General features: G+C 44.6%; 1 protein-coding gene and 1 long non-coding RNA gene across 2 annotated transcripts in view; one reads left to right on the top strand and one right to left on the bottom strand.

Moving 5' to 3' along the window:
* The first annotated feature begins 55 nt into the window (after positions 1-55).
* Positions 56-27,868, top strand: LOC144381818 (uncharacterized). Its single transcript, XR_013447702.1, has 3 exons — positions 56-83; positions 13,286-13,365; positions 27,705-27,868. It is a non-coding gene; the product is annotated as an uncharacterized LOC144381818 (long non-coding RNA).
* Positions 24,204-27,905, bottom strand: part of ANXA13 (annexin A13) — a 55,449-nt gene continuing 51,747 nt past the window's right edge. The window contains exons 10-11 of the mRNA XM_078072044.1: positions 27,793-27,905; positions 24,204-24,914 (exon numbers count right to left, since the gene is read on the bottom strand). Of these exons, the coding sequence (XP_077928170.1) occupies positions 24,795-24,914; positions 27,793-27,905 (233 nt within the window). The 3' untranslated portion in view covers positions 24,204-24,794. The remainder of the gene's footprint in view (positions 24,915-27,792) is intronic.

The following is a 27,905-nucleotide window of genomic DNA, read 5'->3' as shown; positions in this document are numbered from 1 at the left end:
AAGTGCCTGGGAATTCTAGATGTTTGTAAACAGGTTGCTGTGACCTGGGACAGTCACTGAAGACAGTTCTGGGCAAGTTGAAGGTGATGGATGGTCTTAGGGAGGCTGGGACATGGGCCCGAGGGTTCTGTTCGGTGGGTCTCTATTTCCCACTGTCTGGGGGCAGGATCGTTGGAGAGGGTTGTGATTTCTGCCTGCAGCCTCCGAGGGGATGAAGTCTATAACAAAAATTGTTTTTAATATTTGTGGAGCACCCCAGAGTTTCCAGACGCAGGAAAGATCAAACCTTTGTTGGTCCCCCTGTTGCCAGCTTCTGTTGTAAAGTGGCAAGGGTCCTACTCTTCCAGGTCATCCCTGCCTCTCACAGACACATGCTGATTGCTCTTCAGTGTTTCTTTTTTTTTTTTTTTTTTTAAAGAATTCATTTATTTGAGAGAGAGAGAGAGAGAGAGAAAATGAGTGGGGCGGGGAGGGGCAGAGTGAGAGGGAGAAGCAGGCTCCCTACTGAGCAGGGGGCATGGGGCTCAATCCCAGGACCCTGGGATCATGACCTGAGCCAAAGGCAGCCACTTAGCAGACTGAGCCACCCAGGCGCCCCTCTTCAGTTGTTTTTTTATGGTTCAGGCTTGCTTTTCTCTTTTACTTCTCCATTTTCTCCCATCAGGGAGGCTTGAGCTAGAGGCAGGAGGCAGGGCATATCTCTCCAGGGTGTGTCAGAGAGAGGGAGACGGGGAGGGGGAGGGAGGAAGAGGAAAGAGGCAGAGCAAGGGAGAGAGGGAAGGAGGGAGAAGAAGAAGGAGAGGAGGAGGCAGCCCCCCAATGTAAGAATCAGAGCCACGATGGACAGCTGTGGAACCACAAAGTTGATTAAAAGGGACCCCAGCTCTCTCCTGCCACTCCCCCCGCCCCCCCAGGAGATGCTGATTGAGTTACCCAGCAGTGAGTGTCAGGGAAGCCTGGTTTTCTCCCCTTCTCAAGTCTTGCTTGGACTATTGCAACAGCCTCCTGTGTCGATTTTTTCCCTTGCTCCTAGTCTCCCTCCGATACAACCGCCGTGAGTAACCAGCAGAGTAACCCCAGGGAAGGCAAAGCAGACTCTACCAGGCCCCTGCATCATGCCTTTGGTGGCTCCCCAAGTCTGCAGGATAAAGTCCAGACTTTAGCAGGAATCAGATTGGTCTGCTGCCCACCTTGAGGACTGTCTCCTGCCACGTCTCTCTCCCACTTTTATTTTTTATTCTGGCTCTAGTAGACGAGGTGCAGATCCCTGCATGTGTCTGGCCCCTGGCTGGGCTGGCCTGGCCTTTAGGGTACCACAGAGCATGGTGGAAGGATGAGTGTCTCTCCCTCATAGCTGCAGGTCACAGGGTGGCTCATGCCCCCAAGAGTCTAGAAGATCAAAGTCAGGCAGGTATCACCATAACATGTCATTGGGGCCAGGGACCCAGAGGCCAGGACTAGGAGCAGAAGACCTGAGGCAAGGGGGTCAGGGACCCATGGGGGTACAGGCAAGGAGCTGGAGAGAGGAACTGTTTAATAGCTGTCAGAGCTGGTGATTTCCCTGTGCTTCTGAGCCATGCTGCGGATATGACAGGTGAGGAGCCACATCACATAAAAGGCCCGAGGCCCCTCTGTTTCTTGCTTCTGTGCCTTTGACCGCTCTTTCTTCCCTTTGCCATCTCTTCTACTTTCACCTCTGAACTCCTGCTCATCCTTTGAAACTTAATTTGTATATCAGCTTCTCTGAAAGTCTTCCTTGACCCTGTCAGATAATTAATTTCTCAGTTGTCTGTACTATTTCCATTCTTTCTGCATACTTTCTTTTTTTTTTTTTTTTTTTTTAAGATTTATTTACTTACTTTAGTGAGAGAGAAAGAGAGAGAGTGGGGGAGAGAGGCAGAGGGAGAGGAATAGAGAGAATCTCAAGCTGATTCCCCACTGAGCGTGGAGCCTGACACGGCTCGATCTCACAACTCTGAGATCATGACCTGAGCCGAAATCAAGAGTCGGATGCTTCACCGACGGAGCTACCCAGGCGCCCCCTTCTGCATACTTTTAATATTATATGCCTCATACCCTCTCCTCATTGCAATTATATTTACCTGTCTGTGTCCCTCTTATTAGAATGGGAGTGTCTGGACAGGAAGAACCTTGTCTCAGTTGTCTCTCTAGCCCTAGGGCCTGGCCCAGTGGCTGACACATGGTGGGTAAATGATGTATAGTTCTTTTTTTATTTTTATTATTTTTTAAAAGATTTTATTTATTTATTTGAGAGAGAGAATGAGAGAGAGTGAGCACATGAGAGGGGGGAGGGTCAGAGGGAGAAGCAGACTCCCCGCCAAGCAGGGAGCCCGACGCGGGACTCGATCCAGGGACTCCAGGATCATGACCTGAGCCGAAGGCAGTCGCTTAACCAGCTGAGCCACCCAGGCGCCCAATGATGTATAGTTCTTGACCTGAGCATAACAGAACGGAGATTAGGAAAAGAGAGGGAGCACTGTTAGGTGGACTTCCTATCCCGCCCCCCCGGATAGGTTTAGCAGGGCAGTCATGTACCGCTTGGTACATGTCCATTAGACCACACTGTAAATGGTGCTCCGAAGTAGTCTGGAGGTCCCTCCTTTCAATCAAATCCAATAACATGATAAGAGAAAAGTAAAATAACTGCTTTACACCACAGAGCAAGAGTTATTGAGTTCAAGGTTGGGAACTGATCTGAAGTCTGCCCAGCCCCAATGCTAGTGCTTTAGTCCTTAGCCTCAGAGTCAACACAAGGGAAAAATAACTTCCGTATTGCTCAGAAATGCCTGTCTTATTTCTCCTCCAGCTAGTGGGCCAACCAAGGGTTTGTTGTGAGGACAATAGGTAGGGATTTCTGGGAGTGAACTAACATGGCACTATCCACTGGCAGGCATCTTGGAGCTTCCCCTATGTTCTCTAACAAATTAGACCTTCTGAAATCCAGCCCTGTCAAGTATTCAGAGGAGCCCTGGTGCGCAGTATCAATGTCTGACCAACTTTAATAAATCCTCTGGCTTCTAAGGTTTAGAAAAAACAGGCCCATTCCTTTGGCCTGGGCTGCTAGGAGAATTCTGGCTCTACATTAAATGTTAGGAAGAGACAAATCGAGTCTTGGTGTTTACCTCAAAGCAAACACACACAAATAACCCAAGCCCAATCCAAAAACCATTATCTACCACCCACATGTAACCCCAACCAACCTACTTTCAATTCATGAATCTATTTGTCTTTGAGAGTTCTATACTTTTTGTCTTAACATTGTGTCCTGACTTTCTCTGGGAGATGTCTTAGTTTAGGGTCTGAACATATGGGAACCCAAAATAAATGAGGACTTCAGCTCCTTGCCCCTCCTTTTGGTGAAAGTCAGTAGCATAACGAGTCAAGACTCAGGCTTTGATGGCAGAAAGACTCGGGAGAATCGACATTTCTTCCCGGCATCCAGATGGTCTTGGGCAAGTAATTTATATTCTTCTAGCCTTACTTTGTCCATCTGTTAAATGGGGATAACCAACCTTGTCACAAAGAAATAATGTATGTGAAGCCTCCAGTAAAGTGGCCGGCACAGTGTAGGTTCACAGTAAATTGTGGTTAGTATTATACTGTGGTTTGTGTCCTGAGGTGGCCAGAGAAGGAACAGTTAGAGGCTGAGCCTCAGCAAAGGGACCTCCTCTGAGCCTCTATACGTCTCTGGCCTGAAGCCAGAAGCTCTGGCTTCAACGCCAGTCAAGCTGCCAATTCTTTATATTTTACTATTTCAAGTAAATTCATAAAGCCATAAGTTTCCTCGTAGAATTTTGCATTGACATTGCAGGCACTTAGTCTCAGGAGGCCTCTTTCCTGTCTGGGTGCCCTGGGCCTGGATACCCGAGGAAAGGCAGACTGGTTCGGGTCAGCAGCAGAGCTGACAGCTACCGGCTAAGAAGCCGCAAAATGTCCTCCATTATGCTGTGTCCTCCTAACACCCGTCGGGGGCAGGCCTTACTTTTAGCAGCAAACCAGGGCTGTGGTGGTGCCCAGGAGCTGGGTTTCAAGAATGCAGGAACGTGCAAGGCTTTGTGACAGCTTCTTGGTGACTGGTAGGCTGTCTCTGCTGGCATCAGAGTATTTCTTGTTCCCACAGGTGAAGAGAAAAATGAGGTTTCGGTGAACTGGATCATTAAAAGCTGTAGGAAGGAACTTGACTGCTGCTATATGATTAAGAACTTTTCTATGTATGTGAGTGCCAGTCTATCAGTGTCTGTATCTATTTGGCTGGATGTGTTTTTTTAAACCAGCTTGTGGAAAGCTGAACAGGGACTCTGTACTCCAGACAATGGCCTAAAGAGAGTCTGCTCCTTGATCCCAAGGTTGCCATGACGACTGTCCTCTGGGAGCTAAAAGTCTGGCGCTACTTTTACTAGGCCAGTAGCGCAAATGACTGCATTCCCAACGCTTCCTCCACCCTGCCTCCCCACCAGAAAATATCTTTTTTCCCCCTTGGGAGGGCAAGGGGGAAAAAAGGGCTGACAGAGACAAGGTTAGGACTGTTGGTGGATTATTGGTATATAATCCAGCTGTCTGCCCTGCCTTCTCCCCACAAGCTCAAGTCTGACCTCACACTTCATTTATGCCACAGATCAGCTTTCTGGGCTCTAAGTCAAATCGAGAAGAAAGAAATAATGTGATCAAGGATGCATTCTTACTCTCCCGTTTTAGCACTGTGAGTCACAAAGAATAATACACTGCCTTGGCCTCTCTGCTCCCCAGGGCAGGCACTCCCTGATGGTGAGACAGGCATTTAGGCAGGAACAACACTCCCTCCAGGCCCCCCAGCCATGGTTTCAATTTGCTGCTGTGGTATAGAAGGTGGATGACCTACAGAGAGAGGGTGAACTTTATTCCCTTAGAGGTAGGATTAATTAGGATCCCCAGGGGAAATGCAAATTGAGCAAGGTAAGGGTTTAATTAACCAAGGGTCCATTCATCTATCTGTTTGTCCATATATCCATCCATCCATCATCCATCCATCCATCCATCCTTCCATCTATCCATCCTTCCATCCATCATCCATCCATCAATCCATCATCCACCTATCCATCCATCATCCACTCATCCATCATCCAGCCAGCCATCCATCCATCCAACAGTCTATCCAGTAAGACACTAGGGAGACAGAAAAGGTCCCTGCCTTTGTGATGCTTAGAGTCTATAGGGAAGACAGACAAATAAATCATTTAAGTGTTCTAAGTGTTCTGACAGGAAGCCTTCCCCAACTTTCTTCCTTCCCACTTCACACCCCACCCACCACGAATCCCAGGACCCCATAAATGGAGAAATTAAACGTGACGTGAGAGCCATTTTTATGGCTCTGAAATAATCCCATACCTCATCTAGTTTTCTATGAGGCTCAGTTTGATCTCTACATTTTTGAAAAACTCTCACGTCAGACAGAATGTGTTTCCATCTCTTTCCTGTCCTATAGCTCCTTGGGGGCAGGGATAAGTCTTACTCCCCACCCACTTATTAGGAAAGGTAGAGAAGTAAAATGGAATTGGTTGACAGAGACTGACACTGGACTGTTTACTTTTGCCTTTTTCAGACTGTTTATATTTTTACTAGTGGCTTTCTTTTAAGTTTTTCCAAAAAAAATTTTTAAGCTATGTTTTTCTAATGATCATAAGTAAAAATAGAATAATACTTTTGGACTCCCTGCTAGGTAAGAAAAAGAATCTGAAACCTGTTTACTTATTTTTTCCTGGCTTTTGTAAAGATGACCTGGAATTTAAGGCCCTGATTATTATCATCAAATTATTTTTTATTCTATATCTTATCTTTTATGAATGGCTTTGTTATTTGCCTTTGAATCCTATTTATAGACTAAGGTCGGTGCTTGGCTGATTTACATTTTCACTGCTAGTTCTTTTATGCCATAGTTTCTTCATTTTTAAATACTTAATTCTGACTCATCTTTTGACCAACTGGATTTCATTGACTTGCAATATTTTTTAGGGACAATATGAGAGGGGTGTATTTTTCCAAATCCTTCCTAATCAAAGATTCTCTTTTTGTTTCCTATCATCCGCAAACAACAACTTGGCTAGGTATATCATAGTTTAGGATCCAACATTTTTTCTTCAAAATTTTCTGAAAACCACTCATTTTATTCTGGGAAGACTGTAGTGCTACAGAGAAGAAACTTCATAACTGACTAATTTATATCCTTTTTTATTTTTTAAACTTCTTTTTTCTTTATCCTTTTAATTAAAAAACTGCCATGATGTGTCCAGGGGTATGTTCTTTTTAAAACACATAAAACATAGGTGTTGACTTGCCTATGAAACACGGCCATTGGCTTGTATACTTTGGCCTTTATTCAGCACAGGAAAATTTTCTTCAATTATATCTTTGATTATCACTTCAGTTGCAATTTTGTTTCTTCATGTACAACACTTATATGTATATTTTTAACTTGGCATCCTCATCTAAATTTGTATCTCTTTTTAAATATTTACTTGCTTGTTCTTTTCCCCTACATTCTAGAATACCACTCCAAATTTACCCTTTGCACTATTGGCATACTTTTCATAGGGTTGGTTTTTCTCTTTATTCCTTCTAATGCAGAGTTGAAATATGCTATTGCGTTTTTATGGCTCTGAAATAATCCCATACCTCATCTAGTTTTCTATGAGGCTCAGTTTGATCTCTATGGATTTCTGTCTATTTTACAGACGGAATGTCATTTTTCTTTCTATTGATGCTGAAGTTTTTGAAATAATTTCTTCTGGACATACTCTTGAATCTTCAGAATGGTGTTTTTTCCTTGTTCTTCAACATTTTTGCATAGTTTGTCTCTTTTCTTTATTTATTCATCTTAGTTAAAAATACTTAATCCTTTTATTTTACATTGCAATAAAAGCCATACACAATAGCCAAAATATGAAAGAGCCAGATGTCCATTGACAGATGAATGGATAAAGAAGATGTGATATATATATTTATATATATAGTGAAATATTAACCATCAAAAAGAATGAAATCTTGCCATTTGCAACGCTGTGGATGGAACTAGAGGGTATTATGCTAAGTGAAATAAGTCAGAGAAAGACAAATACCACATGATTTCACTCATATGTGGCATTTAAGAAACAAAATAGATGAACATAAGGGAAGGGAAGGGAAAATAAAGTAAGATGAAAAAAGAGAGGGAAACAAGCCATAAGACACTCTTAAGTATAGGAAACAAAGTGAAGGTTGCTGGAGGGGAGGTGCATGGGAGGATGGGGTGACTGGGTGATGGGCATTAAGGAGGGCACTTGATGTAATGAGCACTGGGTGTTGTATGCAACTGATGAACCACTAAAATCCACCTCTGAAACTAATAATAATAATATAGTATATGTTAATTAAAAAAAAGAATAAGGATTCTGAGTAATAAAGATCAGGTCTTTTCTGCAATAAAATAAATTAACATCACAGACACAGAAGACTAGAAAGGGCAATTGAAGAATTCCCCTTGAAGAAAAATTGACAAAAATTCCCTGGGCTGAGAAAAGGCCAAAGTATACAAACCAATGGCTGTGTTTTGTAGGCAAATTAACATCTAATCAGCCATTTTATCAAGGCACATGATCAGTGTTGTAACATAATGGAAAGGATGGCTATTGTGCCTTGTTTTACTTAATCATACATGAAGCAGACCTGGAAATGAATGGAACTATTACTCTTTTTTTTTTTTTTTTTTTTAAAGATTTTATTTATTTATTTATTTATTGGAGAGCGAGCGAGAGAGAAACAGCATGAGAGAGGAGAGGGTTAGAGGGAGAAGCAGGCTCCCCGCTGAGCCGGGAGCCTGATGTGGGACTCGATCCCAGGACCCTGGGATCATGACCTGAGCCGAAGGCAATCGCTTAACCAACTGAGCCACCCAGGCGCCCTGGAACTATTACTCTTAAGTCCTATTTACATTGTATATCCCCAAAGATTAAGTTTTACTTCAAAAAATAAGTGTTAAATATTACTTTCATGTACTACAGAAAAGTACAAATAGGTTGAAATTACTGGACGTTCAGAAGTAAGTAGTTTCACCTGCTTATTCATCTTTGAATGAGAAGATTTATCCAGATGCAGTGACGGCTAACCAACAGACTATGTAGCTTGCCCTGGGAACCACTATCCTTTTGGATGCTACTTGAATATCCTTCTTTTTTTTTTTTTTTAAGATTTTATTTATTTATTTGAGAGAGAGAGAGCACAAAAGAGCACAAGCAGGGGGAGTGGCAGAGGGAGAGGGAGAGGCAGGTTCTCTGCTGAGCAGGGAGCCTGACATGGGGCTCTATCCCAGGGTCTTGGGATCATGACCTGAGCGGAAGGCAGACACTTAACCAACTGAGTCACCCAGGTGCTCCTCCTCCTCCTCCTCCTCCTCCTCCTCCTCCTCCTCCTCCTCCTTTTTTTAAAGATCTATTTACTTATTTTGGAGAGAGAGAGAGAGTGCAGAGGGGAGGTGCAGAGGGAGAGAGAGAATCTTCAGCAGACTCCGCCACTGAGCACAGAGCCTGAGGTGGGGCTTGATCTCATGACCTGAGCTGAAATCAAGAGTCGGCCGGTTGAGCCACCCAAACACCCCTTGAATATCCTTCTTATGCCAACAGTTGGGGGGACGGCTGATTGTTCTTCTCACTCCCTCTATTGGGTCTAGTGGCATCCATGCAGTTTGACATTGCTGGATTGATGTGTGATTTTCTATCTCTAATGCATGAGAAATTGTAACCCCCGACTGTCCAACAAATGTCTCCAGTAGGCTCTTCCTATTATCCCCACAGCTTTCAAAACTTTATTTATGCTGACTCCATTCCACCTTCAGGATCCACAGGGGCTCCTGGCAGGGACACTTCCCACCATTTTCCACCTCTTACCCTGTTGCTTGCTTGAGAGTTGCCATCTCTGTAAGGATATGGAAGGATTTTGTGGTGTGTGCGTGTGTGTGTGTGTGTACATGCACACACACATGTGTATAAAACTGTACTCTGGCTGCTGCAAAAAATTATCACCCAAACAGTAGAGTTTTTTTTTTTTTAAAGATTTTATTTATTTATTTGACAGAGAGAGACACAGCGAGAGAGGGAACACAAGCAGGGGGAGTGGGAGAGGGAGAAGCAGGCCTCCCGCAGAGCAGGGAGCCTGATGTGGGGCTCGATCCCAGGACCCTGAGATCATGACCTGAGCCGAAGGCAGACGCTTAACCGACTGAGCCACCCAGGCGCCCCCAAACAGTAAAGTTTTAAGATTGATCCATTCTCTGTGTCTCTGAGTCAAGGAGCAGGTGTGTGGAAGAAATGAACTCTCTTCTCACTGACTTAGAGAGAATTGGATCTCTTGTCCACAAGGTAAAGCATGAATAGGTCAATCAGTATTTCTCTCAAGCCAACTGCATCTGCTTCTGATATCAGATTGATTCTGGTATTAGGTTGTAAGCAATCCTAGTTTTCTGAGATGTGGTAAATGTTCACCATTCCTTGTAAATAATTTTTGGTGAGTGAGAAAGGCTATAAGAGAGACACTGTTTTGTATTAGCTTCACACATTGTTCTTGAGGTTCAGTCCTCAGAACCTACCAGAGATTCAGGAGCCCCTGAGATAGAGGCTTTCCTATCATCTCTTTACTTTCTTCTACACCTGAATAATCAAAATGTAGAAAAAAGAGTGGGCAAAGACAAACATGGTTGATTGGCAACCCCCATTCCCAGGAAAGCTTGCCTATGTCCCCAAGGCTTTGAGTAAGGAAGTAGAGAGTATCTTGTGTTTTCCATTCCAACGGGCAGGCCAGCACAGGCCATGGAGTCTCAGACATGAGTTGGAGGTTGGGGAGCCTGCTATTTAAACTCCTCATAACACCTAGTGCATTGTCAGTTGCCCAAAAGCATTGCACAATATTGGTAGTAATAATAGCAATCAGAAACCTGCCATTCCACCTGGGAGATGTGCACATTATTCCTATTGTCATCTCCAGAATTCTCTTCCACACACGTGCCTGAAGGGGGACTTTCTCTCCTTGTGGCTCCCAGAGCAGATCGTTATACAATGGCCGTTGGGGGTGGTAACCGATGACGGGACTGAGGCTCGCAATTGCTATGGATGTGCCCTCAGACATGCTTGCTAAGAACAGTACTGAGGATGACCTTTTCTGAAATCAGGAGAGTCACCAGCGCATATTAATTGATTCTTTCATCCCAACACAAAATTATTGGACGCCTCCTACACACCTACTGTATTCCCTGCTCCTGGAATGCATTTGGAGAGATACCCAAAGATCTCATTTTTACCCTCTCTTCTACTTGAAAAGCACTCCCTCTCCCACTTAGAGCAGATAACTAATTAGACAACAATAAGAAGTAAAATGCAGGAGAGAAGGGTAAAAGGTCATTCCAGAAGGTGTTATCAAAATGTGTATTCTCCCTAGAGAGAATGTTCCAGTCCTGTGATTAGTTTGTCAGATAAGCAGGTTGGGGTCTGAGAGGGGGGCACCTTGGACAGGAAAACAGAGCTGTGCCGAACCTGGGATGGGGGTGGTGAATTATGGCGGTGCTTTTCTTGGGACAGTGCTTCTGAGAGGTTGGGGGTTTGCTTGACGGGGAGCTGGTCAGACTTGGTGTTAACCACTGAAAGGGCAGAGGGAACTTGTTAGCTTCCCAGCTGTGCCTGAGGTTGTCCGAGAACCCTTGACGCAAGTTTCGCTCCTGTCGGTGCATCAGGCAAGGTGCTCAGATGTTCTCATTGAGGAGGAACAGACCTTTCTCACTTGACATGTTCCCGCAAGCTTTCTTTCTGTGGCCTCCCTAGGCTCTATCTCCCTTCCACTCCCCCCTCCTCCCCCACTACCTCCCCATCTCATGTTCCCCTCTTGCTCAGTGCAGTTAAGTTTGTTTGCAAAACCACTATCCTGTTATTGCTTCTATTATCATGTCTCATGAGGAACTTTTCTGGACTTCACTGGTTTAGCCACCAGAGTCCAGCCTGTCCCCTTTCTTTCCTTGGGGCAAGGAGAGAGCAGAGAGCCTCACATGCTGAGAGCGGGGCATGGTTTCTCGAGGTAAGTTTTCTTTTTTTTAAAGATTTTATTTATTTATTTGACAGAGAGAGACACAGCGAGAGAGGGAACACAAGCAGGGGGAGTGGGAGAGGGAGAAGCAGGCTTCCCGCGGAGCAGGGAGCCCGATGCGGGGCTCGATCCCAGGACCCTGGGATCATGACCTGAGCCGAAGGCAGACGCTTAACGACTGAGCCACCCAGGCGCCCCTCGAGGTAAGTTTTCTTAGGAAACTGTGAGTCAGTAATCCACAATGACCATTTTTCTAATATGTGTAAAGGTGCAGAGTTATTTATTCTCAACTGTAAGATAAAGGGAGAAAAGCAGTCTTTGATCAGACCTAGAGCTGCAACTTCAGCCAAGAGTTGCCAACTTGCTAGTTAGGTACCTATGAGCACTTTTCATTTGGTGTGTGGTTAATCCTCAGGATAGTCCTTTGAGGCAGGTTTCATTAAGCCAAGATTGTAGTGTAAGTATGTCCCAGATAGTCATAAGACATACTTATGCTAAAATATTTTCTTGTTATCTGAAATTCAAATTTAAGTATGTATCCTGTATTTTTTATTGCCTTTTTTTTTTGGTTTTTAATGTATCCTGTATTTTTTATTTGTGAAAGCTGGCAACCCTCCATTATATACTACAGATAGGTTATGGGACTTGCTCAGGGTGCTTGATAAGTGTTAACTTCATTCTCCTATCCTTCCCCATCGCCACCATTTCAAGTAGTTGAAAGAGAGAGAGAGGAGGGAAGGAAGGAAGGAAGGAAGGAAGGAAGGAAGGAAGGAAGGAAGGAAGGAAGAAAGAAAGAAAGAAAAAGGAAGGAAAGAAAGAAAGAGAAAGAAAAAAAATATTTAAAGTGAATGAATATTCACTTTGATATTGAAATGAATATTCACTGACAAATGGCCTCCTGACCATTTGTCATTTCGTTAGACATTTTCACCTATTGTCAGGAGCTCCCTGGCAGCACTAAATTCAGTAGAGGACACAGTGATGATCTGATACTTTGGCTGAATCCCGCCCAGAATTTTGACCTTTTTGAAAGGGACATAGCAAAGCAGAGAGCCCAGAGGCCTGGGCATCCAAGGCCGTGAATACCCACCCTGGCTCTGGCACCAACTCAGTCTCTGAACCAGGCCACCTCTGTTAATTCTTTTGTAAATTTTAGTTTCTCTATTGAAAAATTTGAGAATGGGACTACTGACCTTCACTCTTTGTGCCACGTTATGCAGTGCATGGTACAGCACCGAATACCAGACGGCCTGGGTTCAAATCCCAGCTCTGTCACTTACCAGCTGTGTGACCTGGGACAAGCAGCCTGGTCTCACTGTGCCTCGGTTTCCTCATCTATAAATTGGAGATAATGCTAGTGCAAAATAGAGCGAAGGCTGCATGGTTACTGATTAATTCTTCCATTCACACAAACTCTTAATTGACAACCTAGTCGGCTCCTCGTATAAACAGCTCTGATCAGGGGCTGTGAATGAATGCTTCTGTTCTAGAAGCAATTAGGGATAGTTGCCGAAAACCGGATCTATGCCCTGAAGAACCAGCGATCCCATAGGAGGAGACCAGATGTACCAGGTGAAACAACAAGACAATAAAACCCAGGGCGGGATGATTCAGTGCCGAGTCAGGCCTGATGCTAAGGAGGTATGAGGAGCAACAATCATGTCTTGTGCTTTTCTACCCACTGCGGTTTACCAAGGGCATCCACAGGCATTTGAGGTGAGGGAAAGAGTGGCCAGATGCAGAGGGATGGGCGTGGGAACCTTCTTGGAGGAGGGGTTTCTTGAAGAAGCAATAGATTCACGTGGGAAGATGGCACCTCTGGTGCACAAATCCAAAGTGCAAAGGCAGGGGAGGTGGTGACACGCCGGAGGACAGCAGAGGAGCTGAGGTGGAGCCACCAGGAGACTGGTGCATCTCAAACTGGAGATAAAAGACATCCTTTGCACTTGCTGTTCCCTCTGCTGGAATGCTTTTCTCTCAGGCACTCGTGAGCTGGCTCTGCGATGCTCAGGACTCGGCTCAGATATTATCTCATCAAGCATACCTTCTCTGACCATTGAAAGTAACTTTCACTTCCTTACCTGTCTCTCTAGGTCACATCACCTTGTTTTATTTATTTTATTGTACTTTTTGTTGTATCAAGTTACTCTATTTGTGATGTTTCATTATTTATTCTCTCCCTTAACAGAACAAAAGCCTCATGAGAACAAGAACCTTGGGCCCATAGCAGGTGCTCCATAAGGATTTACTGGAGGACTATGTGAGCAGGTAGGTAGAGGCCCCAGAGTGCTAGCTAGCCTCAGGAATTAGGATTTTATAGAAAATGATGAGGTTCAATAAAACCTATAACAGTATTCTGTATGTCCCAGAAGGACCCTTTTGTGACAAGAGTGGTCCTTTTCTTTCCTCTTTGCTTAAAATGAGTCTAGGAGGTGATGGGAGTTTCCAGGAGTGTCCATGGGTTTCCGAGCTTCCTCATCCTGCGTTAAGCCGTGGGGCTCACCTGGCTTCACATTAAAGTCCCTGCCCAATTTCCAGGCTGCACCCTGGTCTAAGTCCAATAAAATCCAAATCTTCGGGAGTGGAGTCCAGGCATCGGTATTCTGTAAGCTTGCCAGACTCCACTGTGCCGCCAAGGGTGGGAACCACTGTGCTAGACGCTCTTCCTGTCTCCTCTGGACTTCAGACATGATTAACTGGCCTATCTGATTCCTAGGAAGAATAAAGTAGAAACCAGTGACTTTTCTCCCTCACAGACACCCTGGCCCAAGGTGAAGTGCATCTAGTTCTTGGGTGCATTTCTATATTTGATAACCTGTTTGGAATTAGCCAGACCTTTCCCTCCACTGAAGTGGACCTGTTCTGGCCAGGTCTCGATGCCATCATGACGAAACATTATTTTGGGGCTGGTTGCTGGCAGCCCTGAGCTGGCCTCTGTTCTGCTGGCTCAGGCCCAGCCTTCACTTTTGCTGCCCTTGTGGCTGTCACGTTGCCCATGTCCTCAGCCATCCTGTGGACCTACAGTGACTTAACGTGGTTGGTATTATTTACATGTCACACCGAAGATGCCAAGCTGACGTCACCAGCAAATCTTATGCTCCTGCTCCCCAGCTGGCCCAGGTCAGGGGCCTGTAGAAGGCAGATGACCTGAGGTCTTCTCCTTGGAAAGGGGCTGCTGAAACTCCTTTACTCTTGGAACTTGCATTTGCGACCTATTTTGCTGAGTGTCATCCCTTCCCCCCATCCTCTGTATGCCAATATCTATGATAATCTTCATGGGCTGCATATGCAATGCAACCTCTGATGAAATCAAACATCTGGGCAATTATCTCTGGACCGGTCTCTAATTGGACTAATTGGAAGAGAATTACTAGAGAGACTTGCTGCTCCCATCTGGGCTCTCAATGCCAAACAAAAGAAGCAACCAAGTAGTAATTCAGGCGGTGGATGCCCCGGGCAGTTCAAGACCCGTTTTGCTCATTAGCCAAATCTCTATTGCCCTCTTTCCCCTCTCCCCTTCAACATGTGCTTCCTAATGTGATTTAGTTTTCATGAATTACGTCCATGGGTCTTGTTTTGGAAACTATGAGTAACTGCTGTAAACACAGCATTGCATCTCCCTACCTTTGAGTACCCTGAGATTTATAGTGCTCGTGGTGGCTTACCAATTACCTAGGCCTTCATTTAACAAACATGTTGAATGAGTCCTTTGTAAACAAATCTTTAATCGAGCGCCTACAATGTGTCAACCATTGTTCTGGTCACTAGGGATATAGGTGGAAGACAGATAATAGATATGAAGAACAAATAAATCAGTAAGTAGAGATGAGATGATTTGAGATAATGATACGCGCTATAAAGGCGGCACCATGACTGAGAATGGGGTGGAGGGAAAGACTATTTCATATCTGGCCCTCAGGGCATGCAAAGTGGTTGGAGGTGTAGAGAATTGCTCTGTGTGTTGGGCTGGAGGATTGGGTAATATGTGGTCCCTGGTCTCAGAGCTCCTGGTCTAGTTGGGGATATGGTAAAGAGAATGAAGAAGAATAATGTAGTAAGTGCTCTGATGGAACTGTGTGAAAGGGAGAGCACAGAGAGAATGGCTAACTGCCCAGGGGAGGGGCAGGCAGGTCGAGGTGTGATGCCTGAGCTATAACTGAAAGAGAAAGTGGAAGTCAAGGCCTAAGGGTGGCTGGACGAGGGGAGGAAGGAAACTGTGTTGGGTGTTCATCTATTCAACCACTTTTACTGAGCATCTACTATGTCTCTAGGTGCTGGGGTTACATGGTGAGCAATAGAGAAACAGTCCCTGAACTCCTAGAATTTATCTTCTGATGGTGGAGGTGGTGGGGTAGACAATGAATAGATAAAGAAAGAAGATACTTTCAGATGGTGACAACTGCTATGCCAATGCTACAGGATAATGTTAAAGGGAGAGTTTGGGTGTGTTCTGAGGACTGTGTTGGGGATGGGGCTTGATAGGTTGGCCAGCATAAGCCTTTGGAGGGGGTGACATGTGTGATGACATTGGATCATGGGGCAGTCTGGAAGAAGGTTCTAGGCAGAGGGAACTACAGTGCAGAAGTCTTGAGGCTGGAATAAGCGTGACAAGTTTGAGGAACAGAAAAAAGCCCAGCATGGTCAGTGCCTGGTAAGTGTGTGCGAGAAGGACTCAGAGGTGAAGCAGCTGCGGAAGGAGGAACCCAGTTCTGAAGCTATATTGTAGGGGTCCAGGCCGGAGAGGATGGAGGTTTGACCTGGATCGACAGCTATGGAGGTGGTGAATCATGGAAAATCCAAGATGTTTGGAGGAAGAGAGCTAGCAGGACTTCTGATACATGGTCTTTGAGGATTGAGGGATAGAAGGAATCAAAGATGACTGTGGCCTGACCAGCTGTCTTACTGGGGGTGGTTACTGAGGGAAGACCAAGAAAGGAACTGGTTTTGTGTGGGAAATGAAGGTTTTTCTTTGGATGCATTTAATATGAGATGCTAATTGGACATCCCAGTGGAGGGGAAGCAGCCCTGATAAAGGCTTGCGGTCTAAGGGGAAAACCCTTCGCCTGGGGACCGTGTGGGAGAGAGCTGCAGTTAGGGAAGAGGTAGTGCTGGCTGTGGGGTGGGAAATAGTCTGGAGGAGGATGTGACCAGAGGTTGGGGGGGGGGGTCTGTCGTGTTAGTCCAGGTGGGAAGGTGTGGGAGGCATGAATCCATTTGGCATCCGCACCTTGGATTTGCCTCATCGTGCAAGAGACTGCTTCGTGATTCCATTTCAGGGTTGGCTACCCCAGCACAGATGGGGTGACTTGGTTAGACAACCAAACAGCCGGAGTGTAGGGAGCTCTTGGCATGGGTCCATCTTTGTGCTAAGTGCTTCTGATACTTTATTTCATTTAATCTGCACCAAGATCTTATGAGGTAGGCATGGCTCCTTCACCTATTTGTAAATATAGTTATTGTTTTTGTTGTTTTTGGTAAGCTCAAAATGACTGCGTAAGTGACCTCTAAAAACATCTCTTGTTAGCAGGCAGAGTTGCCCTGATTGTCCTGGAGATGGTGTTGTTCTCATGTATGAAGGCACTTTTGCTTTTGGTCCTTAAGTAGGGGAGCTTCTGAACTCTCACCACCCCCATTTTACAGGTGAAGAAGCTGGGTCTCAGGAGAGCAAAGCGGCTTCCCAAAGGGACACAGCCTATGAGTGGAGCTGCCTTAAGCCTCTCCCTGGTCTTTCCTTCTCCTATTAATTACTGTGCAGAGGGTTAGGAATTGGGATTTGTGGGAGGTGATGGCAGTGTCTTGGAGGTGTTTGACCAGGAAAAAAGCCTGTATGATCATCATAGACAAATCAGTGTTTCAGAAGGAAGAAAAGATGTGTATACAAGTGAAAACCCTCTCATTTGACACACTAGGGAAGGGCAATTGGTCATTTATGTTTAAGCTAAAAGCAGAGAATTGTTACAATAAAACATATCTAACTTAATTTTATTTTTCATATAAAGCATTCAAATGTACACTGATTTACTGAGAACTTTTCTTTGCAAATGAGCCACTCATTCTTTTCATTTTAAATGCCACACACCTTTATCTAGTCTTTCCAAAGCATTCCATTTAGTGTTTATAGAAACAAAAAGTCCTTCTTTTTGCAATTATAGTTTATCAGCTTCTTTACTGTCTAATTAAATTATGTAATTAGAATAGCAAGAGCAATAGATATAAACAGACTTGGGAACAAATACAAGGCACTCATGCAAAATGCATGATCCACCAGAAGACAGAGGACTTCCTACCTAGTCCTGCATGAGCCACCAGACTTCAGAGTCTCTAGGACATCCACCAATAGACTCCATAGAGAGCACAGGTCATGTTGGTTAATCTCACAAATGGGTTAAGTGAGATTCAGTTCAAAGAGCTGCTACTGAAAGAAATACATATACAGTGCATATCTGTGTGAATGAAATACTTTTATGGAAATTATTTTGCTTTTCGGATTCTTTTTTTCTTCTGGTTCAACCTATTCCAAAGACTGGTTCTAATTTGAACTGGTCCAGTAGGATTTTAAAAACAATAACTTTGCTTTTGTTTTCAGTGCAATAAAAAAAAAAAAATCAATATTTGGATTGAATTCAGAGTTCAGCCAATTAGTGTGTCCATTTTGGTTTCTGAGTCATATTATCCTGGCCCATATTACTCACAGTGAGGAATGATTCAAAACCAGTGCTTTTTGTCGTCTAGCTCAGAATCTAAAAATGCCTCAGGCCTCTTTTGCCCTAAGACACCCTTGTTCTAAGCAATCCTGAAGTGACACTTATTGGGGGCCCAAAATCATTTCCAGGAAGAGACTGGCATAAGAACCCACTGTCTCTTGATTCTGACACTGAAGACGGTCTTGCTTTCCCTTTCCCCTGTGTGGTATCAATATTGGTTGAACACCTTTTGAACTCATTGAAGGTTGGTTACCTTAGGAACAGAAGATGTCAGTGTTTCTGGCTTAGTCACAAAAGAGCCATGGAGCATCCTCTTCAAAACCTAAGGACAATTCCTTGGGTACCTGGTATTGGAGGAGGTCAGAGGACCACTCAGCCATGGCCTGTCCTTTCTCCCCAGACCTGGGCACAAACTTGGCCATTCAGAATGGAAATACAACCAGTAGAACATGCAGGGAACTGTGTGGTTTGCTTTGATTCTTCCCATGGATCCTTTCTCTAGGAGCTCCCCTCCCCCTATCTTGCCTCCTTATGCTGTTTTTAAGATGTCAAAATTCCCCTTCCAGCATGAACCACATGGTACTGGATGAAAGTTGACATGGTATGAACTCGTGTCTAACTTAATATAGATACAGATGGATCTATGTCTGTGTCTACATCTACATTGATGTCCTCTATCTACATGTATGTATAAATATAGATATATGTGTATATACGGCTTAATATACACACATATATTTCCTAGCTCTGTCCACTGAGCGGGCCTAGAAGCAAAATGACACCCCAGTAGCAATGAACACACCTAGTACTCAGATCTTGGTTTCTAATACCATTCTCCCACAAAAGGAACCAGAGCTCCTTGGAGAAATGGCGGATTCTAGGGCTAGGGAAGGAACTATGCAAGATGAACCTGGAACATCTAGTAGTGCCAGAAATTAAAGAAGTACTCAAAAAGCAAAGTGAGGGGGTCTGTCAATGGGACACAGGAACCAACTGAAAGAATTCCCCATAGAAAAAGCTGGAACAATTTGAGCAACAAAATAAATAATATAGTATTGGGTTTGTACCCAAAGTACAAAATAAATATTCCTAACTCTATACTGATATAAATAAATTATTAAATAAATAAATAGGGAGAACAGACAAACCTCCTGAACAGAAGGTCCCAAATAACTTATGTAGATACTCCCCTACTCAAGGAGATGGAGTGTAATTTCCTACCCATTAAGTGTGGGCCATGCACAGTGACTTTCTTTTTTTTTTTTTTTTTTTTTTTTTTTTTAAAGATTTTATTTATTTATCTGAGAGAGAGAATGGGAGACAGAGAGCATGAGAGGGGGAGGATCAGAGGGAGAAGCAGACTCCCCGCTGAGCAGGGAGCCCGATGTGGGACTCGATCCCGGGACTCCAGGATCATGACCTGAGCCGAAGGCAGTGGCTTAACCAACTGAGCCACCCAGGCGCCCCAACACAGTGACTTTCTTTTAATAACCCCAGTGAAGATACCTGGAAAACTACCCAAGCTAGATGGTCAGTGTCAACATCAACAGTGATAAGTCATGTTGATAGCACGTACCTTTGATACGATGTGGTGGAAATGGCACTTTCCCTCTGTGATCTTCCTCCCCAAACTCCTAATCTAATCATGAGAAAAACATCAGACGAATCCAAACTGAGGGACAGTCTACCCACCTGGTACTCCTCAAAACTGTCAAGCTCAACAAAAACAAGGAAAGTCTGAGGAACTGTCACAGTCTAGAGGAGCCTAAAGAGACATGAAGGCTGAATGCAACGTGATAGTCTCATGGGAACCCATAAATTGTTTGGGGTTCTTCTGTTCAGGAGGTTGTCTGTTCTCCCCGTTTATTTATTTATTCAATAATTTATTATATCAGTATACACTTAGGAATATTTATTTTGTACTTTGGATAACTAATCTGATACTATATATTAGGTAATAACTACAGAAATGTGAATAAAGTATGGGCTTCACTTAATCATAATGTATCAATATCAGTTCATAAGTCATGACAAATCTTCCATATTAATGTTAGCAATGTGAGACACCAGGAGTGGGGTATATGGGAACTCTGTAATATAGTCACAACTTTTTCTGCAAGTCTAAAATTTACAGAACATAAAGTAAAATGAAATTGAAAGTTTATTTTGAAAAATAGTCACCCCCACCCCAACCCCCCGCCCCCGGCCACTTCTTTTCTATCTCCTGACCCAATGTCTCCCAACATACTGGTCTGCACCGCCCTGGTCGCGGGAGACATTGCGGTGGTACAAACAGGCAGCCTGGACGGCTCTCTCTGAATTCAGTGTGGTAGATCTTGCTTGTTGGCATGAAGAGTTGAATACCATTTCTGGTTTTCTGGCACCCTTATTTCTTGGCTTATCTAGTTTCTGGGGGCTTATCTAAGGCATTTTTATTGGCTGTAATGTGTCTGAGAAATAGTTCCTTTGCAGCCCGGAGGAGTCTTGTGCATTGGTGTCTTGCCGCTGGAGGAGTCAGACTCTGCACTGCTGGGGCAGGAACACATTGCCCTCTGCGTGAGGATGGCCGAGTCTTCCAGGGGCTGTCACATACAATTCCGATGGGGCTTACGTCTTCCTGAAGGCATCCTGGGTAGCCCTCCTCTGCTTCCTTGTGCTTCTTCACCATTTATCTCCTTGAATGTGATAAAACCTCTGTCTCATCTTCTGGACCATGATTCCCATCTCCTTTTACTCTAATCTTTACTTTCAAATACTCTCCTAAGGATAGATTTGCAAGGATTGATTATATGGCTCTATGGGTGCCTAGAGAAGCAGCACTTAAAATGTTTAGAGTAAGAAGCTGGTAACAAGGCGTTTTGTCCCAGGAAGAGTCTCTTGAATGGCCCTTCATAGGTAAAAGAGGTTACATAGAGTTCCAGGGTAAGGGTGGGGGTGGCTATTTTTCAAAATAAACTTTCAATTTCATTTTACTTTATGTTCTGTAAATTTTAGACTTGCAGAAAAAGTTGTGACTATATTACAGAGTTCCCATATACCCCACTCCCGGTGTCTCACATTGCTAACATTAATATGGAAGATTTGTCATGACTTATGAACTGATATTGATACATTATGATTAAGTAAAGCCCATACTTTATTCACATTTCTGTAGTTATTACCTAATGTATAGTATCAGATTAGTTATCCAAAGTACAAAATAAATATTCCTAAGTCTATACTATAGCTCTGTGCAGATTAGCAGAAAGCCCCCTTTCTAGGCAGCAGCTAGCGGCCTCTCTAGCTACAATCCTGCAGGCAAAATCTGATGCGGAAATTAGGGCTGGGTTTGAGGTCCCAAACATACCTTCAGCCAGGGAACCTTGTGCAGTAGACAATATACACAACTATTCATTGTGACCCTGAAACGTACTCTATATAGTAACCCATTGGGGGGAAGAGTGCTCAGGATAATCACTTCTTATGTGAGTACCTGGAGACAGGGTGCAAATTGTCCTGGGAGTCCTCTGGAAGAAATGAGTTAAGACCTGCCCCAAGTGGAGTGCTGGACTTGGATCCTATTGGTTCATGAGATTCAATTATTAATTTTTCAAGAATCTTATGAGTTTTATTAAACATAGTAGTTATTAAAAAAGTATACAAACTTACAATTAAATTATATTGGTACAAATGTAGTGAAAACTCCAAATTCATTACTTCCTAACTATTTGTTATGCTTTCCTATTGTCTATGCTCTTGAAATTATTTACATCCATTGTATCTGTATGGTGGAGATACCACATACTGGTGTACTACTGCTCACCTTTTCCCGACTCCGTGTTCAGTGACGTCATGTCAACAGCTTGAAATTAACCGTGGTGAGAGTATTTATACCATGGAAATCAGCAAATGCTACAGATCAGCTCCCACTCCCCCAGAAAAGGGAAAAGCAGGGGAGGTGGGCTGGGACCCACAAATGTTCGGGCTGAGCCTGCATGAAGAGAACCATCTGGGACTCCCAGAGCTCCTGAGAGGAACTAGGAGGAGGCTGGAGCTCCCAAGTTGGCCGGGTACTCCCTCTGCTCCTCAGGGGAACATCAGCTTCTGTCGTGGTTCACTTGGGCAAGCGCCCCAAGGTCTATGTTACCCACCTGTCCGGGTGACTCGGGCCGGGTGAGCAGTGTTATGGAACCCAATCAGGGACTGGCACTGAATTTCATGGGGGAACCACATGCACCCATGGGACCTGCTCCTTCTGACGCAGCCCTGCAGGTGGGGTTCAGACCCCTCCCCATCTATCCAAACATCTGCGGAGGAGCTGTGGCTCAGGAGAAGGGGGAGGCGTGGGGGACAGGGCTGCTCAGTGGCAGGGTGACAAGGTAGTGTTGCTCTCCCCTCTCTCTTCCTTCTTTGTCTTCTCTTTCTCCCCTGGGCCCCCTCCACAGGCAGACCCTGCCCTCTGATGGCTTGGGGACCAGGGGGCTTGCGGAATGGTGAGGTGGGACCTGTGCAGGGCAGGGGTGTGTAGAGAGGAAAAGGAGGAAATTCCTTGCCTGCCATGGGGTGGAACACTCCTGGGACAGACCAGACTAGAGCTCTCCTGAGGCAGCCCTCACTCAAGCACACAAAAACGGGCCTCTGCTTCTGAGTGGTGAGAGAGAGGTACCTTTTGCCTTACTCAGTGAAGTTTTGGGGAAAACACTCATGGACCTGAGCTAGCGTGGCAAAGGGCTCAGGCATTAGAGTCAGAAGAACGTGGGTTTGAATTCCAGCATTTCCCGTGTGAGACCTTGACCAAATAAATGACTTGGCTTCTCGGTCTGGCTCAGCCTGTTTCCTAGCCTGTGGAATAACCTTTCTGCTCTTCTCTGTGTGAGGGATGGCCTTCAACAATCTCAAACAGTGGCTGTGTTAATAGATCTCCTTTCATTCTGTTGGTTTGTTTCTCTATGCTTACTGTGAGCTCAGATCCCAAGAACTGGTCGTCTTGTTTCTGTTGTTGAAAGCAAAGGCCAGCTTTGGCAGCACTTAAGTGAACGTGAGTATGATCTGTCACTGAACTTCGCTCTAGAAAACCTTTTTATGTGTTGAAGCTCATAATGACAACAATGACTGTTAGATAAACCTGTGTGTGGAGGACACAGATGTTAGCATCTCAATATGTCAGTCACCATTTTATAGCCCCTAGAAAGACACCCCATGACCTATGCCGTGATACTGCGAGTTTGGCCTATTTGCTGTATATCGATTACACCACCAAGTCAATTGCCAAGGCCCAAATCTGATCATGTTTCTCGCTCACTTAAACATCTCCAGTGACTCCCCCCCCACCACCCGCCATTGCCCAAAGGACTGAGCCCATGCTTAGCAGGCAAAAACCATTGCTAATGTGATCCAAACATACTTTTCAATGGCTTCGTGGCCTGCCTCCCTACCCTCTCCTTCCCTTCACTGCATCTATGCCCAGGAGAATGGATTTCACCACTTTCTGAACATATCCTGCTCCCTCATGCTTCTGAGCCTCTGCTTTTGCCCTTCTTGCTTTGTTTCTCTGGAGAACTTTCATACATTCTTCAAAACCCGGCACACCGGCATCTCTGTGAAGCATTCCCCAATTCCTTCAGGCAGAGCTGTGTATTCCTTCTTTCTGCTCATGGGCAGAGAGCCGTGCCTATGTTAAAGTGCCTGTATTCATTTACTTACAGCGTTCTGTTGAATACGGACTCATGAGTCTACATGACTGGCCTGGGAATGAACTCTTTGGTTTCCTCAACTGATAAATGGAGTAATATTAACCTCATAGGGCTGTTGAGAGGATTAAACATGAAAGTGTGCAACTGAGCAGTGCCAGACACAAATAATCACCCAGTGAATGATAACTGGAATGATTGGATCAAATTGCCCATGTTCTCTTGACAGACCCCTCTATGTCTAGTAACACATGGCTAGGGGACAAACATTCTGAACAGAGATTCTATTGGTGTGGGACCAATCCATTTGAGAGTCAGCCCACTGACCTTGATCTTGTTGGCACTATGCCCAGCCTAATTGTATCTGAAGATCAGATGTAAGAATCAAGTGGGTTAAAGGTGTAGGGCGGCAAGAAGAACCATTTATACCAGGTAGCAGGTTAGTGAGTTTTACCCCTAGTTACATTTCACATGGGCACCTCAGTTGTTTCCTTGCTGCTATTCTTGATTGCTGTCTTTGGTGATTATTAATAAAGATTATTATTTGCATTTCCCACATATGTTTGAATTTCACAAGTCTTGTATTTCCAGGACAAGAGCCAAAACTAATCAACCCAGTCTTTGGAAGAGCAGCTGATGGGGGCATACCCCACTTTAATTACCACTGAGGATTTGAAATTGAACACACAGAAGGAAAAAAAAATTTTAAGATTTTATTTATTTATTTGAGAGAGAGACAGAGTGCATGCGTGCGTGCACAAGCGGGGGGTGGGGAGGGGCAGAGGGAGAGGGAGAAACAGACTCCCCGCTGAGCAGGGAGCCCGATATGGGGTTCGATCCCAGGACCCCAAGATCATGACCTGAGCCCAAGACAGACGCTTCACTGACTGAGCCACCCAGGTGCCCCCACAGAAGGAAAATTGATCAACTGGTTAATTTTGTCTTCCCTGTACCTTAACCATTCAGTCTTTACCCACCTCTATGTGATACATATTCTTCTGAATGTTTTATTACAAGTGTAGTTTCTTTCATCAACGGCTAATTTCATTTGTGGTCAGAAAGCATTCAGTTCTCCACGCTAAAGGAAAGCCGAAAGGCAGCTCAGGTACGTGCTAAGCCAGCATTCAGGGTGACCCGCCCAAGTGCGTTGAGGCTGTTGCCCTTCACCCAAACAGCTTGGCCCAGCTACAGTATTCAAGCTGCCAAGAAAATAAGCCAGGACTCTTCAGTACTTTATGTGCTGGAGTCACATTTACAAATCTGGTTCGAAATGGGCTCTTGACAAAGGTAGCTCCTCCCTGGGCTCCCACTCTTCTGGCTCGGTTCAGTGCAAGAGGGCCACCAGCAGCTTCTGGAAGTCCCCAGAGGTGTCTGAGCGAATCATGTCAGACAGAGACTTCTGATACTTCTCTTGGAACTTTGCTTTTATCCCCTGAAGGTCCACCTGTAGGAGAAATGGCAACAGCAATGAGGACAAGAACATTTATAGCGTGTTCACTCTGAATGCAGGCAGGTACTGTTCTGAATAAATTGTGCTCATTTGCTCACTTATGCCTCAAAACAACCCTTTGCAATAGGGGCTATTATTATTTTTATTTTATGAATGGGAAGTGGAGAGCAGAGTCCAGTCTGCTGGAATATATTCACCTCTGCAACCTTTAGGGATATATATATATATATCCCAATACAAATTTATTTATGAATACCAAAACTTGAATTTCATTTGATTTTTATGTATTAGAAAATATTTTTCCTTTGAGTTTTTTACAGTCATTTAAAAACGAATCATTCTCAGGTAGCAAGCCCGTACAAAAACAGGTCGGTCTGCAGGCCACAATTTGCTGACCTGTGGTAAAGGGTTAAGAAAATTATCAACACAGAGATTTGAATTTGAAATGAAGCTTTTTTTTTCTCTTGTACCCTGATCAGCAAGGCTATTAGTGCCAATCAACAAAATTCAAATCAATATCAATTTGTAGGACTTATTTTGAATCTAATTCATTGATAGCTTGAAAAACCTGGGCGCTGGAGATGGGCAAGAGGACTCAGAAGAAAAACAAATAAAAAGATTGTTCTGCTCCAAACACTCTTAGAACCTAGTAAGGGAGACAATACTTGCACCAGAAAAGATGGAAGTACAGGGAGAACACAATGTGTCTCATAAAAGCAGCACAGAGCTTTCTTTAACAGGGAGTTGTGTTCTTTTTTTAATTTTTAAAAATTTAGACTCTATCGTGCATTCTAGACAGATTCACAAACCATCACTTAGGTTTCTGGTTCTTTTTCCTCCTGCCTCAATCGGAGGAATGAACTAAGAGAGAAAGAAGATGAGAGCAGAAGGCAGGAGAATGAGGGATTGTGTGAAGTGGATGCTGAGCAGGAGGGAGACTCCAGCATGATGCTGTGTGTCCCCTGCCCCCCCCTCCGGCTCCTCTACTTGGCTGGGGGAGGGGCAGGATGGTGGGAGTCGGGGGGGGGAGTTGGGTGGGATGGGGGACACTGGGGCTCCATTCTAGTACCAAGCGGCTTTAGGGGATTAGGGGATCCAGCCAGTACGTCTCACTGGGCCTGAAGCATTCTGAAGGAATGATCCATATGTGGAAATGATCCAGGATATGTGGCCAATCCTAAGATGGGACAGAGCATCTTGGAATGATCATTCCATGGCTCACGTTGCAGTGAACGTGGAGCCCCCGTGAGCCCTCCAGAGTGATCCAGTCCCCTGGGGTCTTTCAGAATCCCCGCCCTGCTCCATTGCGCCTCTCCTTCTTTGAGCCTCAGGATCTCAGAGACTTTGTGGGGTGGGTTGGAGGGTGAGTTGCTTAGGGACACAGAGAGAGAGACCACGGAGATCTGGAGAGAGAGGGGAGGAGAAAGAGAGACTTAGGAGAGTGGCAGAGAGACTAGGGAAGGGAAGGAGGGGGGGATCAAGACAAATGGACTGGAAGCTAGAAGAAAACTGAATAGTGGAGGAGGAGGAGAAATTCCAGGAATAGAAATAAAAACGAAAGAACGATCTTGTTGCTAAGTTATATTTTAAAACGGTGTCAGATGTTAAGTATTATTTGTCAAAAGCCATGGGCCAGGATTTGGGTTGGGATTTATCCCCCTTCAATTAACAATTTTTTGAGGGAAGATGTCTGTGGTTTTTCAAGGGCTCAGTTACACTTCATTCTGTAAGGCTTCTCCTACTGCGGACGAAATGCCATGTCCCCTTCATTTTGTCCTGCCTTCACTCTGTGGCCCCTTGTTCCAAAGCCTCCACCGGGAATCCTGACAGTTGCTCTCCAGCTTTGGGCTACTCATCTCTCTTTCTTACACTCAGGCATTCTCAAGTTGGGATGATATCGCTCGCTACTCCCAACAGGGCAAAAGTGCGTTCTTAAGAGGGCGAAAAGAACCTTAATCCTTTTATGTAAAAGTACATATATACACGCACGCATACATAGAGAGAACATAACGGAATAAAGGAGGGCACGTGATGTAATGAGCACTGGGTGTTATATGCAACTGATGAATCACTAAGCTCTCCCTCTGAAACTAGTAATACACTCTATGTTAATTAATTGATTTTAAATTAAAAAAACATAACAGAATATACGTGTATTTACAGAACACAATATATACATACAGAACATTGCAGAATATGAAACAGATACACAGTCTATCTGTGGTGTTCATGTTTTGGGGGGGAGTGGTGATGAGGAAAAAACTGGGTCCCAAAAGGCTTCTTAGTAGGATGAGTGATAATTATTATTATATTTTAAATTTTATTTTATTATGTTAGTCACCATACATCATTAGTTTTTGATGTAGTGATCCACGCTTCATTGTATCAAAAACTAGTGATGCATTGTATGAATGATAATTAAAAAAAAAAAAAGTTTGAGAAATACTGTCTTGTACTGATGTAGCTCAGTGTGTCCTGAGCTGGTGTGATCAGTGACAGGCCCAGCTGGGGAGGTAGGCCGTCATTTGCTCATCGACTCCGCTGCTGGGTGACCTGGTTTTGTGTTCCTTAAAATGGAGCCAAGCCTGGCTGTGCCACCCAGAACGGCTCGGCCAGGTCCCCTCTGCACGGGCCACCAGCTCTCCGGAGCCACAGAGAGCAAAAATAGAAGCAACAATCGTTATTGTATTTTTATAAAAAGAAACAGATTGAAGCATGGCACAGTGTCTTCCACAAAGTCTGGGAAGGCAAGGGCTGTCTCTGTGTTACTTTTTCCGTAAATAGACCCTGAAGAAAGACTATTTGTGGATGACATCAGCTGTGGCCAAAAGAGAAGTGGCCGCCCACGTGCTCAGAGTCGAGGGCGTCTTACCTCAGCCCTGGTCACGATGATGTGAATGAGTGTCTCCTCGTCGGTTCCTGCACCCTTCATGGACTTGTACAGACGGTCAGCGAAATAGCCCTCCTGGTCCCGGGCGCACCTCA

Source organism: Halichoerus grypus, chromosome 5 (genome assembly GCF_964656455.1).
Source record: "Halichoerus grypus chromosome 5, mHalGry1.hap1.1, whole genome shotgun sequence".
NCBI lineage: Eukaryota > Metazoa > Chordata > Mammalia > Carnivora > Phocidae > Halichoerus > Halichoerus grypus.
This window is presented reverse-complemented; position numbering and strand designations above follow the sequence as displayed.